Below are 16,233 nucleotides of genomic sequence, written 5' to 3' on the forward strand. Positions count from 1 at the left end.
ATTTATATAGCGCTTTACCCCGTTGTCACAGGCTCTAAGCGCTTTACAGTGATATAAAACAAAACATATTACAGTGAGACAAGTGTGAAGGAAACGTGATACGAATTCAATTTAACAACAACAAAATATGAAAATAATATTGCAACATTATGACGTAAAAAGATAAAACTTTAAGCGAGATTTGAACGTTGTCAACGAATCCGAGCATCTCACGTGTGATGGAAGAGAGTTCCAAAAATGGGGGGCCGAAAATTGAAAAGACTGTTCACCTATTTTACGCAATGGCTTAGGTTTGACAAGGATTGATTGGTCATTGCTTGACCTCAAGTTTCTATTGGGGACATATATGTTTAGAAGGTCTTTAATATAGGAGGGACTGTTCGTGCTCAGGGATTTGTAGACAACAGTACAAATCTTATAGGCAACTCTTTTTTCCACAGGAAGCCAATGTAACTCACGGAGAAGAAGAGTTGCTGACGGGTATTTTTTGTTATTGCGTACAATGAGCCTGGCTGCGTTATTTTGAGCAACCTGAAGTTTGCTAATTTTTGAATGTATGTCTTTATATGGTGTGTGTAAGTGAATATATTGTCTGTGTCTCCCAGTGAGATCAAGCAATCTTCAACTTCTAACTGTGCCTTCTAAGAAAAGGTCATTCAAAACTATCACAACGTTCCTTCTATCATGCTGGCCCCAGCACTGGAATTCCCATACATTTTGTTCCTTGAGATCCATTTATGAGAAATAATAAAACACTTTTGCTTAAAAACGTATTTCATGCAATGCCTTTATGACAATCTATACCTGGTCTCATGAGGTAGCCCTTCACTCGACTCAATGTAAAAGAGTATTCAGTCTCGGGCATAAGTTGATCCAGCGCATTTATTCAATATCTATTTGGCTATATTTACTGATGAAATTGTATTTTTACCATGAGATATCATACTTTCTAACATTTAGTATAAGTAGTTTTCTAACAGGTGCCTAGAGTTGCCACTGAACGGGAGTGGGCGCTATAGAGATCATTTCCATTATTATCTTATTCTTTTTCATTGAAGTCATAACTTAAGCACCTATTGTATTTCAGATGCGAGAAAAACGCCCAACAAAACGTTCTCTCTACGTCAACATACATCATCGCGGATTCAGAAAAGTCCTATGAAAAGAAGCTATTTGATCAGAGAGTGCCGCTTTACTCTTGTGGAGAGGATGGAGTAAAAGTCAACACATTAAAAGAATCTATGAAATGGCAATATACAACGTCTGATTCACCGACGTCCATTTACCGGACAGTATCGAGGGGTAACGCCTCAACGACAATCCCGGGAGAATCAATTTTTACCGACAATCAAACATCAATCCTAACTGATGTTTCCAAATCAGACAAAACTGAGCCAAAAACTGGTCTCCCCAAGAATAGTTTTGGCACATCCTTCCACAAAGAACTTTCCAAATCAGATAAAAGTGAACCAAAATCTGTTTTCGCCGAAAATATTCTTGAAACATCTTTCCAGAAGGATCCTTCCAAACTAGAGAAAATCGAATCCAAATCCGGATTCGCCAAGAATATGGGAAAATCTTCTCCAAAGGAACTTTCCCAAGCCGAATCCAAGTCCGACATACCAAAGAATAATCTTGAGACGTTCTGTACAAAAGGTCTTTCGAAATCTGACACATTTGAATCTAAGTTTAAATTACAAGAAAATATCTCTTTACGTGAAAACAAGAAGTCAAGCAAAGAAGCGATGGACTACCCAGATCCTAGTGCGAATATAATCGTTTTGAAAAGAAGCATATTTTCGAAAACAAATGCTCAGATAGACAAGGACATTGAGACAACGGTTCCTATGAAAAAGAACATAATCAAGCCTATATTGGTTTCAGACAAAATTCAAAAAAGCGAGACACCAAGTGCCAATTTTTTGAAGTCTTTTACCTTATCTAGTGTAGGTCATAACAAAAATATTGAAAAGCAGAGCTCAGTTCATAACACTCAATGTTCAACTCCTCTGATATACAAGTTTCCATCAACAAGAAACAAGCCGATAGAAGAAAACAGCCAGAATCTAAGGTTTCACGCTTATGGTGGGACGAAATTGCTAAGATTAAGAACGGCATGTAAGAAATGTCCGGGCGATGGTAAATGCATTATTCATAGAGGTACATCTGACATGATATGTCGATACAGACGTAAACTAATGCACAGCGTAAAAACAATTAAAAATGACGTCGTCATTAAAGAGCGAAAAGATGTACCCATTCCGCAGTCTCCGTTAAACAGATTTCAAAATGGTAAAGACCATAAAGTTGACCAAAAATTGATAGGTTCTTTGATACACGATGAAGTAAACTGTTCCCAAGAGCAAACAATTTTACTTCCAGGAAAAGAACCGCGTGAAAAGAGCATTATGTTGAGACCAAATAAAATTTCGGATGTAACGTTTTTGAATATGAAAAAGAAAATAATGGAAGTAAAACCTAAAGAACTTTGCAATATTCCAGTTCAAAGGAGCAAAAGTGGAACGAGACAACAGATAGAATCGCCAAATATTTTTCTTTCAAGAAAATCACAATGCAACCGACCTAAAGAACATAAAATGGCGACCGTAATAAATCCCAATACAAAAAAGAAAGTGTTAAACGCTAATCAAAAATTATTCTGTGATGCTTTCAGCAATGAACAGTTGCTTAGGCCTCTTCTCAAACGCCGACGTGCTAGTCAAATTAAAAACGTTTTTGAGAAATACAATGAATTAAACTCCCACTCCTCTCCCTCCAGACTCTCACCTCATATAATCCACGACAAACATACACAAGCAGTTAACTCCCAAATCTCTCCTTCCAGACTTTCACCTGATACAATCCTGAACAAATTTGCGCAAAAGGAAAACGTACATCATCATCCATTCCAACTTGTGCATGGGTTAAAAGAATCGTCATTTTTGGAGAAACAATCTAAACAAAAATCTATCCTCGTGAAACACAGCGGTCGATATCAGACCAATAGAATCAAATCTCACATTGATAACTCATTTCAAAGCGCGATAAACAGGCCGAACTACAAAAACAAAGCCACAATAATTCATGATCTCGTTAGGGAAGGATCTTTCAAACAGCCGTACATTTTAAGGAAAAGCGTTCCTCCGCCAAATACCTACGCATTTGATAGTAAATCACACGAATGTGGTGAGTTCAGAAGTAATTCTTACAAACTTCCGAACCAAGGCATGAAATCGCTTCGTTCGTTTCTCGATGAAAAAGAGAAAACGCGACAATGTAAAGAAAGACTTTGTATGCCAAAACAAGGTGAAACCAAGAAACCATACACCAGGATCAGATTTGGCACAAACGTACCAATTTCAAGTACAAGCAAAAAGGCTAAATTTGCAGAAAGAGAGGACTATTGTTTACCAGCTCGGGTCCAAACCGATATCAATGACGAACGCCATCCTCCATTCGGGAACCCGGACAAAAAATGCGGAGCTGGTCAAAGTAGAAAGGTCCGCTCAGTAATCAAACCCATGGGCATGTCATGCCAACCTGTTGTCAATAATAAGAGTTTGCCTATTAAGAAGAAACACACGCCAAATCCTGATGGTAAACGTAAGAAGTCCTCTAGGCAATCTTTACAAGAACGCAAAGATGATAAAAATGGAATCGCACCATTCACAGCTGAAAAGGTTGTTCTGAACTTTACCGATCTCTACGACAACATTGACATCAGTGAAATCGACAAGAACAAAGTAGATCCAGGTCAGGAACTGCTGAATTTGTCAAATGAGTGGAATGATGCGCCATCAACAAAACTAGACGGGGATTTTCTAGACGGCTGGACTACCGATAAAGGAATTGAGCATTCGCATAGTATTTCAATTGACCTAAAAAGCCAAACGAGTCAACAGACTAAACCCCCAAGCAATTCCTTTTCCAAAAAATATCCCTCAGATAGCAGGAAACCTCCTTGCTATCCTTCGACTAATATAAGCGAACGAGGTAAAGGAAAAACATCGTCAATGAAAAAAAATAACTGTGAGATGGTTTCAAAAGGTAAACACCCCTTCCAAAAACCTCAGCCAACCTCAGAAATGAACACCAAAATGTGTGGTTCGAAAACCGATCCCCGTATGTGGATTAAACCTATTTTAAAACTAGAGAACTCTATAAACAAACGCGGTCTTAGCCAACCAATTCAAGCAAGTGATGACCAATCTCCAAATAGCGATGATGGAATGCCTCAAAACGAACCACACAAAGAAAGGTCAGGATCCTCTGTTGCTATCCGACGAGCCTCTGTGTACTCTTCTTCTAGTGAAAGGATCAGCTCATTCTCCGTGCTGTTCTCTTCTTCCACATACAGTTGTGGGAAAGAAAACATTGTCTCCGATAAGAAACGCTGTTTACAAAGAGATCAGGAACAAAAAATTGTTGGCAAAAATGTATCAGGCCCTCGAATGAACAAAAAAAGAAAGCATTCCCGGGAGAAGAATTCAATGAACAAATGCGACGATATCAAAGAGGTGAAGTCAGTCGGAAGAGTAAATGGGACTCTAACAACTAAAAATCAACAGCCCCAAAAGAAAATGTGTATGGCTTTATCAGCACAAAATAAAGGTTTCGATAAAAATACATTGAAAATGATCGACAATTCACCATCGAAGGGAACTCTTTGTCAAAAAAAGAAAAATGTTAAGAAGAGTGAAGATACCAAAGAAATAAATGAAATGGATAAAAAAACAAGTATGATACAAACTAAAAAACAAGGACTTTCAAGCAAGATTCTCACATCTTTGAATGCTTTACGTAAAGAAACAATCGCGTCCAAAAATAAAATGCGTCCAGCTTTGGTCATGAAAAAAGATCAATCAAAGGACGGACTTAATAAAAGAAAAGGCCCAATTCAGAAAAAGGGGAAAAGTGATGGAACTAACGATACCATTGCAAACACCCAGGATGAAATAAATATTGAAAAATCAAAAGGCACCAAAGAGTCTCCAAAGCTATCCAACAAATGCCAAACCATTCTGAACGACAATAGTCCGGTAAATAACGAGGAACAAGATCACGACAATGAGAACAAGGATAAGGGGATAAGTGAAATGACTTGCAATACCAAGTCACGATCACAATCTTTTAGCTCAAAAGACGGACAAGAAAATCACGCTATTTGTTTATCAGAAAAGAGGCCTATCAAACTATTTCCTAAAAACTCGTTACAGAAACCAAATATTTTAAAACTGAGCGCCTTAGGCCTGGAAGGCATCGATTTGACTAATAGGCACTCAGATGTAAAGTTAAAAGAGAAGGACGTAAAGAAAAAGAAGAAAGCTTCCCCAAAAGTTGATAAACAAAACCGAACAATGAAAATACAATATTGTCCTGTCTTGTTCAGAGCAAGCAGCCCGGAATCCATTTCAATTTCAGAATCAAGTCCACGAGGTTCGTTATCCTTAAGTAAGGACTCACTGAATATTTCTGTTGGAACCGAGAAACAATCGACCAACAAAGTCATCGATACGACCGTAAGCATTTTCACTGACAGTGATGTGATAAAGAAACAAACACCGGATGATAGCATCAAAAATAATACCTATCAGACTCAGTTGAAAAACGTAATCGAACAAACATCATTCGCTGAAGGTTATGACCCCGATGAGAAAAGGAACCAAAAAGGTAAAATACGGACAAAAAAGATGCAGAACATGATTAACGTCTCTGAGAGTCAAACAAAAATTAGCCATATTATCCAGAAATGGAAGACGGAGGACATCAAGGAGACTCACAAATCTGAACAACAGAGAGATGTGGACCCAAATAGGAATGATGAAAGTAAATACGAAAGAGCGTCAGTAAAGCTTGGAGCTCAAAATCAAAGCACAGAAGTGATACATTATGATATCGCTAAAAGCGACAGTCTCGAGACGTGCTCACAAAATATGAAATACAATTCACTTGTTTTGGTTAATCGTACACTGAAACAGCAAAAACCATCAAATTCGAAAGTGAATAAACCGAACACGAAATTCGACGCCGGTGATGATATGGTCTTGAATAAGCAAATTGATCGTCCGGTAAAACTTGAAACCGGGGAAAATAATGAAAGTAAAGAAGATTCGGCCACAAAAATTACAAAGAACGTCAGTCAAACTAGTCAAGACCTGAATAAAACATTTGTTTGCAATAAATTACCCTGTGTTAAACCTGTGCGAATAAAGAAAACTGTCATTAAACAATCTTCTCAAAGATCCATTTGCAGGAGTCGAACAGTTACTGGAGGGGAACATCATATCCTTGTTAATGACGACAGCTCGGAGTCTCTCTCACTCACGACAAAGAATCAATACGCATCATACTCAATGAGTGATCATACATTAAACCGATATCTAGTAGATGCAGAGGAAGGTCATCATAAAGCCGACGACTCACCCTTAAGTATTCCATCAGCTGTGCACACCAAACCATGCTTCATCCCTGTGGTGCATTACACACAAGAATCGAATGTAATCAAATCAGATGCACACTTTAAGGACGATGATACGGAACCGGCGTCACCCGTCAAAGATGTTCAACCAAAGTGTTTAACTACAATCAGGAGCATGTCTAAGACAAAAACTAAAAATGACATAAATAATCCATTATTAACTTCGGGTGTTTATGGCTTGGAAGAAACATTCAAACTTACGGAAGCAAAAATAGCGGAGAATATGCATCAAAGGAGAACGTGTAAAAAGACAGCTATGCAAAATAAATTAGTTAAGGGAGAACATTGCCATTCTCGCATTAAAACTGACAGTTTGGAGTCTCTAAAATGCATTGGAGACAACCCTAGCTATTCAAAATCTATGGAAAATAGAATGCTTACTCGGGATTTAAAAGATTACAAAATAAAAGTTTTAAATGCCACAAACACGTTTAAAAATCTGGAAAATGATGAATTAAAAGACAAACCATCTCAAAACGATGATAACATCCCTACCCTTATTGTCTCAAAAGGCACCAGAATCCAAAGAGACATAAATGGAGAAGATGTGTATAGAAAACTAGGGCACCGTCTTATTGTAGATAATCATGGTCAGGAGATGTTAAGTCAAGACACCAAGATTTCAGACACCAAGCCAAATAAACAGCAAGACAGTGACAAAATAAATTCTAAATGCAAGTTGACAGTAGACAATCCATCATCGAGTCACGGGATTTCTGTTAGAAAACGTTGCTCAGAATCCAAAAACCTTTCTATAAAGAATCCTTTGCCACATAATTGGTCGAAATATGGTGGGAAGCCAACGCCAACAGGAGGAGACGGTCAATCGAAACAACTATATGGACAAGTAATCAAAAGTTGTAATCACGAATCTAATAAAAAATTACTCGTTAAAAGCAATTCAAACACGGGACAGAGAGTGCGGAATTATCATGCATTGTCTGACAGAAAAACTTTGGAAGATGACACACAGAGCATACAATACGGAGCATCAGAGGAAATCTCGAGCTTTGAAAAGAAATGGTTGACAGACATACAGAGTCTATCGAAAGAGCCTTGTTTGATTTCACAAAAAATGACCGAAGGCGAAAATCGTCGAATCAACAGGGAAACATTTGTAGTCGAGAGACACCCGGAGCTGCCAGACTCGTCATCCCAAGGGAGTGAGTCGAAAGAGACAAGGCAAAACCCACTTAGGTTGACGAAGGAACTTGCCCTTTATAGTACAAACAAATTAGACATGCGTCCAGATACTCAAGATAAGTTAAATAGTATAAATCACACATATACATTAACGAAAGACTCCTTCATATCAACCGAAGTGAAGAATCATATAAAAACGCTACCATGTCTTGAGGATGCATTGCCATCTGAAGAAGCGGTCGGGTTAGATAAAACATCAGTCTCCTACGATTTAACTGATTTTAACATTGATGGAGCTATAAACAACGAATTACATGTCCGTCAAGAAGCCATGCCATCTGGAAAATGTCCTAGCTCAGAAAGGATTTGCATGCTAGCGTCTAATCTTCGACAATATGATCCTTCTTACACTCGTTCAAAAGGCAATGACCATACAAATGAAGTCAGTGAGATGAAAAAACACGAAAAGGACCAAAACCATTTGGACGCGATATCTCTTCCATTCAGATGTGATCGATATAATTTTGATAGTTCCAAACGAGACTGGCATCAAAAGACAGATAATCTGATGCAAGACCACAGTGAACAGATAAGAAAATTAGAAAAGATCAGGGCGTTCAGGTTAGAAGCCATGGACCCGAGTATAAAAATGGAAATGGCCGACATACGTTTATTACCCGATACAAACGGTAAGAAAGGTGATAATCAGAAGAACACTCAAATGGACTCTGTAAATATATCCGTTGTTAAAAAAGAGACAGAAATAATACGACAACCAAGCCATAGAGAACAATGTGCAAATAAAACAGCATCTGTGGATAAAAGTGATAAAAACACATTGCAGACATATTATTCCACCAACCACCACTCGATCACGGACACTAAGAAGGGTGGCCTGACATCGAGTGTAATATTACTTGGTCCAAAACAAGATCTCAATATCTCTCTGGAATGTGGTAGGTCTCCTTCCAAATTCGAACCGCCAGATCATTCTACCGGAAAGGGACTTGGACTATTGTCTAGACAATCAGAGTCGTTAAACAAATACACAGATACTTCAAAACGTTTCGATGAAGATAAAAATGCAAAAAGTGTCGATCAAATCTTTGACAAAATTAGGAAGAAATATTCAGAATTGCAAATTAGGTCGTTTTATAAGGCTAAGCTCAACTCTCCATATAAAAAAGATGCTATTTTTCATGATAAAATAGTTGTTGTAGCAGACAGGGATAATATCATGGATATTAATGGTCAAAACAAAGGAAAAGACGATCATTTTGATGACAAACAAAATGGTATCCAAATTATACGCAAACACAGTTCACCAAAAGCGATAGATATTGAAAAACCAACACCGTCTGTAGGCAGGGACCGCCTATTACAGGTCATTGATAAACCCAGTTCATCCCGAGTTACTGACAATAAAACAGAAGCAGTCTTCGGGGGTGCACGTCATCTGTCCCATGAAATAGGCAAAGGGCTTTCGGTGCAACTTATTTGTAATAAAAAGGACAAACCCTCTGGGCAAAACAAATGTGTCTTGAATGTCACAGGTGAATGCAGTTTATTACCGGTGACTGAAAGTAAAAAGCCCATGTCTTCAAAAGATGGGCAACATGAGCCTCAAAATAGATGCAAAGATAATACATTGGAAGTAAAGTACAACATCAAGGACTTGTCTTCTGGAAGGCTACAACATCTGCCTCAAGCCGAGGAGAAATGGAATTCATTACAAGAGGTACACAATGAAGTAGTTGTAATTTCTGGAAATAGACACCATGCAATTCATTCCATTAAAGAGAGTGGATTGTTACGAGCAATAAATACTGGGACGGCCACACCTTCGGCCGATATACAAAACGCGACTCACATTATAGACAAAGGCAGTTCATTAGAGATAACCGACAATGGTATACGGATCACACCAGAAATGAATGTTAATGATATAGGAAACTCGACTAATTTAATGAAAGTTGATCACTGTGAGCAAGAAGTTTTAGAAAAACCTGACAAAAATTTAGCATATAATCACCATAATCCAATTGCAAACAACAAAGAGCATAAAACAATCGTTGGAAATACAGAAAGCTACAAAGTGATGAGCCCTGATAAAGATGCAATCGGTAAAAAGATTAAATATAGTCAAAACCAAGCAGCAAGTAAAGCGAAAGCGAAAATAATAACAATAAAGGATAGACTACAGCGGCTCCAAATTAAAAAAGAGGAAGTTTCAAAAATAGTTAAAGATAACGAGGAAAATAATTCATCAAAAGCCATGTTTACTGATGCAAGAAAAATTGCCCTGAGTCAGAAGAGCATTGGATATGATGCAATGCATACGAGCAACAACGACAAAAATAAACCAACAGGGTCACGGTTTCTATTTTTAACGAAGAATGCGTCCAATGAAGTCCCTAGCAGTGAAGAAACCGTAAGACCAGTTCTTGGGGAAGGCAAATCAGTCGACATTTTGCAGAGCAATGTACATCTGCGGGAGCAAAATAAAACAAAAGTATCTGAAAGACTTGAAAATATGACAAATGCAGACACTTGTCTAGATATAAAAAGCATGGGTAAACGATTGGAGGATATTGCCTTTTTCTTAGGATCGATTAATCAAGATGTCAAGGTCTACAAAGAAATGAAGAATGAGATTGACAACAGGACCGTCAAAGAACCAGGACAATTGGACTGTCAACAAGAAGAACCATCCTATTCACACAGGCAGAAGACCAATGAGGAAAATGCTGAAGCAGGTAAAAGCCCGGACAAAGATTTGGAATCACTTCTCGTTTCGGAGATAAAAAGCGCCGCAAATGCCGTGGGTAGACATAGTATCAAACACTTTTTCAGCAAGACTGTTTCCAAAAATAGAAAGAGGGCACGCTCGCAGGAAGCAATTTCATGTGGTGGAGAGAGGCAGCTCGGGAACCATAAGGTTCCTAGGCTTCAAGATCTCAAATCCTTGTCATGTGTTAGACAACCGTCCAACTCTTCTGGTGATGTAAAGAAGACTAACACGACATGGGAACAAGCGTGTTCGTCTCAAAACAAGAAAAAACAACTAAAGTATTTAGTCTTCGATAACGTGAACAAATTATCTGACAATCAAGGATCAGAGTCTACTGTGATTTTGAAAAAAAATTCAATCTTGCCACATTCTAGCGAAAGTAAATATTCAAATTTAAAATGTTTTGCTTCAAATAGTTTGAACGAGCAATCCAATCACATAGCCTATAAAGAGAAAATGAAAATTAGTGAATCAAGAAAAGTTCCACCTGACATTAAGTTTGAGTCGTTTTTGAAAATGAAAGAAGAAACGGAATCCCGCATGGTGAACAACGCAGTAGAGCTTATTAAGCACACGCATGAATCCTCTTCTACTGAGGCAGTGATATCCGAAGATAAGCACGACAAATTTGAAGAATACTTGAAACTGATGGGAGACGGCGATAGTCCTCGCTTTAGCAACCTAGGAGAATCGCAAATGATTAAAAAATGCAAAGATTCGAATAGACGACCCTATGCTCAGAGGCCATTTCGTCGGTCTGGATCCCAGCCAGCTATTGTTAGTAATTGTATCGAAGATAAGCCGGCCCGAAGCCGCCGAGCCAGTACAACAAGGTGCAGATCTCTCGAGGGTGTTCTGATAAGTGAAGAATACAAAAGTCTTTCTGACAAAATGTCTCAGCTGTCCAGATTGATTTCATTTGATGACATACGTGACAGAACATGCCCAACCATGAAATCGTTTAGTAAATGCCGCAGTCACGACAGAAAATCAACTGGCAGAATTGGCACCGTTGACACCGATGAGAAGTCAATCTTTACGGGGGCAAAAGAATTTGCTTTGAAAATAAGTGAAAGTGTGCAATTCGGAACTCTCAACCCGCAATTGAAAAGTCAAAGTAAACTTTTGTTAACAAGGAAAACTCCCATTCAATGCGTGCCTGATGATACAGATGAACTTGGCAACATCGACACAGGTTTGCCTGATTTTCAGAGACAACTGCGTAGTCTAGAAAGTGATTCCAACAAAGACAAAAAGGATTTCAAGCCATGGCCAAATCAAAACTTTACGAAATCTCCTAAATTTGAAACAGCACTCTTTCAACAAAAGGACAAAAACAGGGTTGTGGAGAACACCGTCCAAAATCTTCGTGAGAAGGTTAAAACTTCGAAATCCTTGCCTGTAGACATGAACGTTGATTTAATATTTCCAAAAGGAACCTCCACCGAAACTCCCCGTAGGCATGAGAATAGTTTGTGGAAAAATAGCAGGGGACGCCAAGACATTATGGACCATAAAAGCTCAGCATCAGAGGCATCCAGTGACATTGATTTGAGTTGGGTAGACAGCACGATGGAAAGTACCCTTACGTGGCTCACGGATAAAATGGGCAATGGCAATGGCAACCACCTTGACACACTCCCCAATCACGGCGAGGGTGAGAGAGAAGAGGAAGTGGAAGAAGGCAGGATAAACCAATCGTCTCCTGAAAAATGTGACCCTAATGACGATCAACAAAGTAAAGTCACTCAAAATCTAGACATAAACTCAAATATGTACAGCAACTATTTTGAACCGGTAAACGGGCTACCTTCGTTTACAAAATCTTACGTTGGTGATGATCTAAGGGCATTTTTGGTCCAAGATCTTGAAAAAGAAGAATTTTCGGTTTCTGAGAGGTCAACTGTCTCTAAAGATGAGATTGGACAAACTGGAGCTGAGAAAAACATTCAAATAGAGTCAGATCAAAACAACACCAATGAATTTTCAATATTGTCAACTTCCTCAAAGTTTGAATCAATTGGCTTTGATACTGATAATTTTCAAAACAGTAAAAGTGGGCAGTCATTAAATTCTTACCAGTTTAATTGTCAGAAAATAGACAACAATCAAAACTTGTCATGGCAATGGCATAAAATGAGACCAATTTCAGAGTTACCATCTTTCGATAAAAAAGTTTGTCCTTGCCAGCTTTCAGAATTGCTCGACCAATATTCAAAACACGGAGATGAACAAATTTCCATACCTACATTAAACGAAGACGACGCAAACAGGAGGAATACCATCACTCCGTGCAGAAATCTACTGGCTTGGTCTCAAAGATACGATCATATTCAACGCCATGGGCAGTCTAAATGGTTCCGAATGGCCACATCGTATCGACAGTGTCAGAGCGAGGTTGATGAAAAAGAAATTAGACGTTTGTATCAATCCAAATGGGACAACCAATTGCCATATCACGACGTAAGGGAAAACGGTGTCATTAAAACAAATGAACCACAACCTTCTACGTCCAGAGACACTCGCGAAGCCGAAAGCTACACCATCCAAAGGACACGACAGGAAGATGAAGCAGCGGTAGACGACGAGGAAGGAGCAAGCTATGATTCAAAATCGTGTAAAATGGGTTTAGATTGGTATAAACCTCAGGCACGGCCCGTGGCGTCGACATCTGCCCACAGTATGCGAGCCGCGTCATACAGAACTGCAAGTGGATCCAATCTCGCTCCACATAACAATGTGACTGATTTTCAGCGTCAGCGACCTCGACCGACTCCAAGAACATCAAAAAGAAAGAATCCTCCATAGAATTCTCACAACCTTTTCGCAGCACATAACATCACATCAAAGACACGACGAATGCCATCATTTCATAATGGCAGCACACTCGGACGGGTAAATTTGAGCGATGTATAGACAGACTTCTTTGCATCAGTAATCTTTCCATTTTCGATGCGATCATTAAATGAAAAACTTCAATATTATGTTTGTTGCACACCAACTTGATGTACATACTGGATTACAACATTTAGACACATTCAATATTAACATCTGATCATATAATAATAAACATAAGGATAAGAATAAATTCCTCGCTGTGTTTGTATTTAATCTTTAGATAAATGATTTCGACATTTGAAGGAAGTATAAGCTGTGGGTGGCTCAGCGATGTGTCGTCTTGTTATAAGTACAGGCGATGTTGAGAGTGATCAGCCACGAGATAAGTGGAAATGTTTGTTTTTTAAAATCTGGCCACAGTATAGTTATTCAGACAGATTTAAATAAATGACCCCATTTGACTTAGTTGTGAACGAGTACCCTGCTGTAGGCTGTGACTGATATAAAAGAGAGCCATCGAGTACAAAATGGACGCAGTACATGCGTTCTTGTACGATACGGAAAGGTGCTTTCATAAGGAATGAGAAATTAGGGAGCAGGGCACTTGTGTAAGATAAAGATCTGAAAAAGTGCAGATGAAAAAAGTGCCAGAGGAAGAAAGAATTTCTTTTTTTAATTTCCCCCAAAAAAGCAGTCTTCCTCGACTAGGGATCGAACCCCAGACCTCCTGATTACAGGGCAGACGTGCTACCACTACACCACAGAGGTTACCTATATGTAGTTGGGTCGATTTAATGGTTATATTCTTCACAAGAGTACACGTTTTAAGCTGTGAACCCTCGCCTGCATCACACAACATAGACATTGAACACGAGGACAAAGACAGTAGAGTATCTCCATTTTTATTTTTTGAAAATATCAAATTGAGAGATGAGGGAGCAGGCACTGTGGTGTAGGATAAATATTTGAAAATGTATAGGATGAAACAGTGCCAGACAAAGCAAGAAAGAGAGAAAAATTTTTTTCCTAAACCTCAGTCTTCCTCGACTGGGGATCGTCGAACCCGGGACCTCCTTAATTCCGGTCAGACGTGCTTTGGGCACGTTTAGTGGATAGTGCGATATAAAGGCCCAAGTTTGTTTTGACTGTTTTATAAACTACACTTTTCCTCTACTAAATAGGTTCAACAGTCGTGATGTCACTTCCCTCGTAATGACGCATAGTAACTGGTTCTAAACTATCGGAACAATGGCAGACGCCATTGCCTCCATCACCGTCCTTATGAAATACTTCTCTGACGAGCATAAAAGTGTATCCAGAGGAGAAAACCCGTATAAATCTGATCATGTTTTGACTTTTATTCATTCTGATCACAAAGAAAAAGTTCTAACCAGCATGAAGAATACAAAGTACCGATTTTCTTTGTTGAGAACCAAACTGCTGATTTCCGGGCGGACGTGACATCAGACTTTTGAATCCTAGGCAATTTAACATGTAATTTAGATTTAATTCTCAGCAACTAGTTCAATTAGTTTACAAGATCGAGATGTCAATATATCTAATTATTACAATCACTAGACAGTCATGACAACGCTGGTGACCATCCCTCAAAGTTAGGATTAAAAACCTTAAGAAACAGACCATCTTACTTATATTTTTTGAAAGATTTGTTTTTGGGGGGGAATTTTCCGGTGCTAGAGCATTACATAACAATACAAGGCGCAACAAAATATCAAATGAATAAAATATGAATACAACTCATTATTGGTGGTGGTCGTCGCCTTGTTTTGTGCCATTCTTTTTTAGGCAGAATGTCAGTCTCTAAATTCTGAAAGTCTACGGCTTGAGACACTTTGTTGAATGTCATTTCAAGCACCTGTTAAAATAAAGATATGTGGTGTGTTTGTATTTGTTTTTAAGGGTTTTACGGCACTTGCGACATTTATGTCATTGCAGCGCCAGCGCCAGCCACTGGGTGGCTGCAAATAGGCTACGCTCCAGACATGCGAAAACAGCCGCAAAAATGACAAATGGGGTCTAAACAACTCAACAGAATGCCCCAAATGCCAAACTGATCCCCCAAGATGTAGATCACCTTGTGCTCCACTGTCCTGTTACCAAGCTAAATGGAGGTTATGAAACCATTCACAAATGTGAAGATGAATTCAAGGCTTGGCTCGACGCGACAGATCTGAAAGTGTCACCCCACCATACGATACTACTACCACTGCTACTACTAGCGCCAGCAAAAAGAAAGAAAATGGGAAACCCATTGAGAGTTTTTGCCAAGATAAGAGTAATTTAAATCGATCGATATTAGAAGGACGAGTTTTCTGGCCAAAATTTTTAAATAAGTGTTTTTCGAGAGTACGGCAGAATAGATCAAGGTACACTATCTCTGTGTTCAGTCTAAAACCACCTTACTCTGTGTCCTGTCTGGATGCACGCACAGTCCCTGCGCCAATAAGCATACACTCAAATGCTTTTTAAAAACCCAATAAAAAATGTGAGTTTTTATGTACAGAAATATCCACTAAACGTGCTCAAAGCGTTTTACAAAGGGTCCCTGGCCAACAGCAGCACGTAACATGTAGGACTAGACATGACCCTTGTTATTTTAACGGCCAGGTACTCATTTTACAGCCGAGTATCGAGAGAGAATGTGAGTAAAGAGCCTTTTCCAAGGACACACATATATGTGCCACTCAGACTCAGACTGGGGCTCAAACCCCAGACCTTCCGATCCAAAGGAGAGTGTCATATTACGAGACCACACAGAGGCATAAAACAAAACAAAACAAAAAAAAAGAACCCCCGAGACATTTTTTTTTGTTTGTTTGTTTGTTGCTTTAGGTCTCTTCCAACACAATTGAGGTTATATGAGAGACCGCTGAAACAAAAAAAACAAGCAATCTAACAAAAATAGTACAAATGTAAATCAAAATCATAACCTAAAGATATCATAAGCTAAATTATAAATAAC

At 38.8% G+C, this 16,233-nt stretch overlaps 1 protein-coding gene across 1 annotated transcript in view; it reads left to right on the plus strand.

Moving 5' to 3' along the window:
- The window catches only part of LOC144969594 (uncharacterized), a 25,912-nt gene extending 9,936 nt beyond the window's left edge, over positions 1–15,976 (plus strand). The window contains exon 5 of the mRNA XM_078908741.1: positions 1,088–15,976. Coding sequence (XP_078764867.1) covers positions 1,088–13,220 — 12,133 coding nt within the window. The 3' untranslated portion in view covers positions 13,221–15,976. The remainder of the gene's footprint in view (positions 1–1,087) is intronic.
- Positions 15,977–16,233: the final 257 nt, after the last annotated feature.

The sequence above is a fragment of the Berghia stephanieae genome, chromosome 1, assembly GCF_034508935.2.
Source record: "Berghia stephanieae isolate SIO BIC M18660-M18661 chromosome 1, UCSD_Bste_1.3, whole genome shotgun sequence".
NCBI lineage: Eukaryota > Metazoa > Mollusca > Gastropoda > Nudibranchia > Aeolidiidae > Berghia > Berghia stephanieae.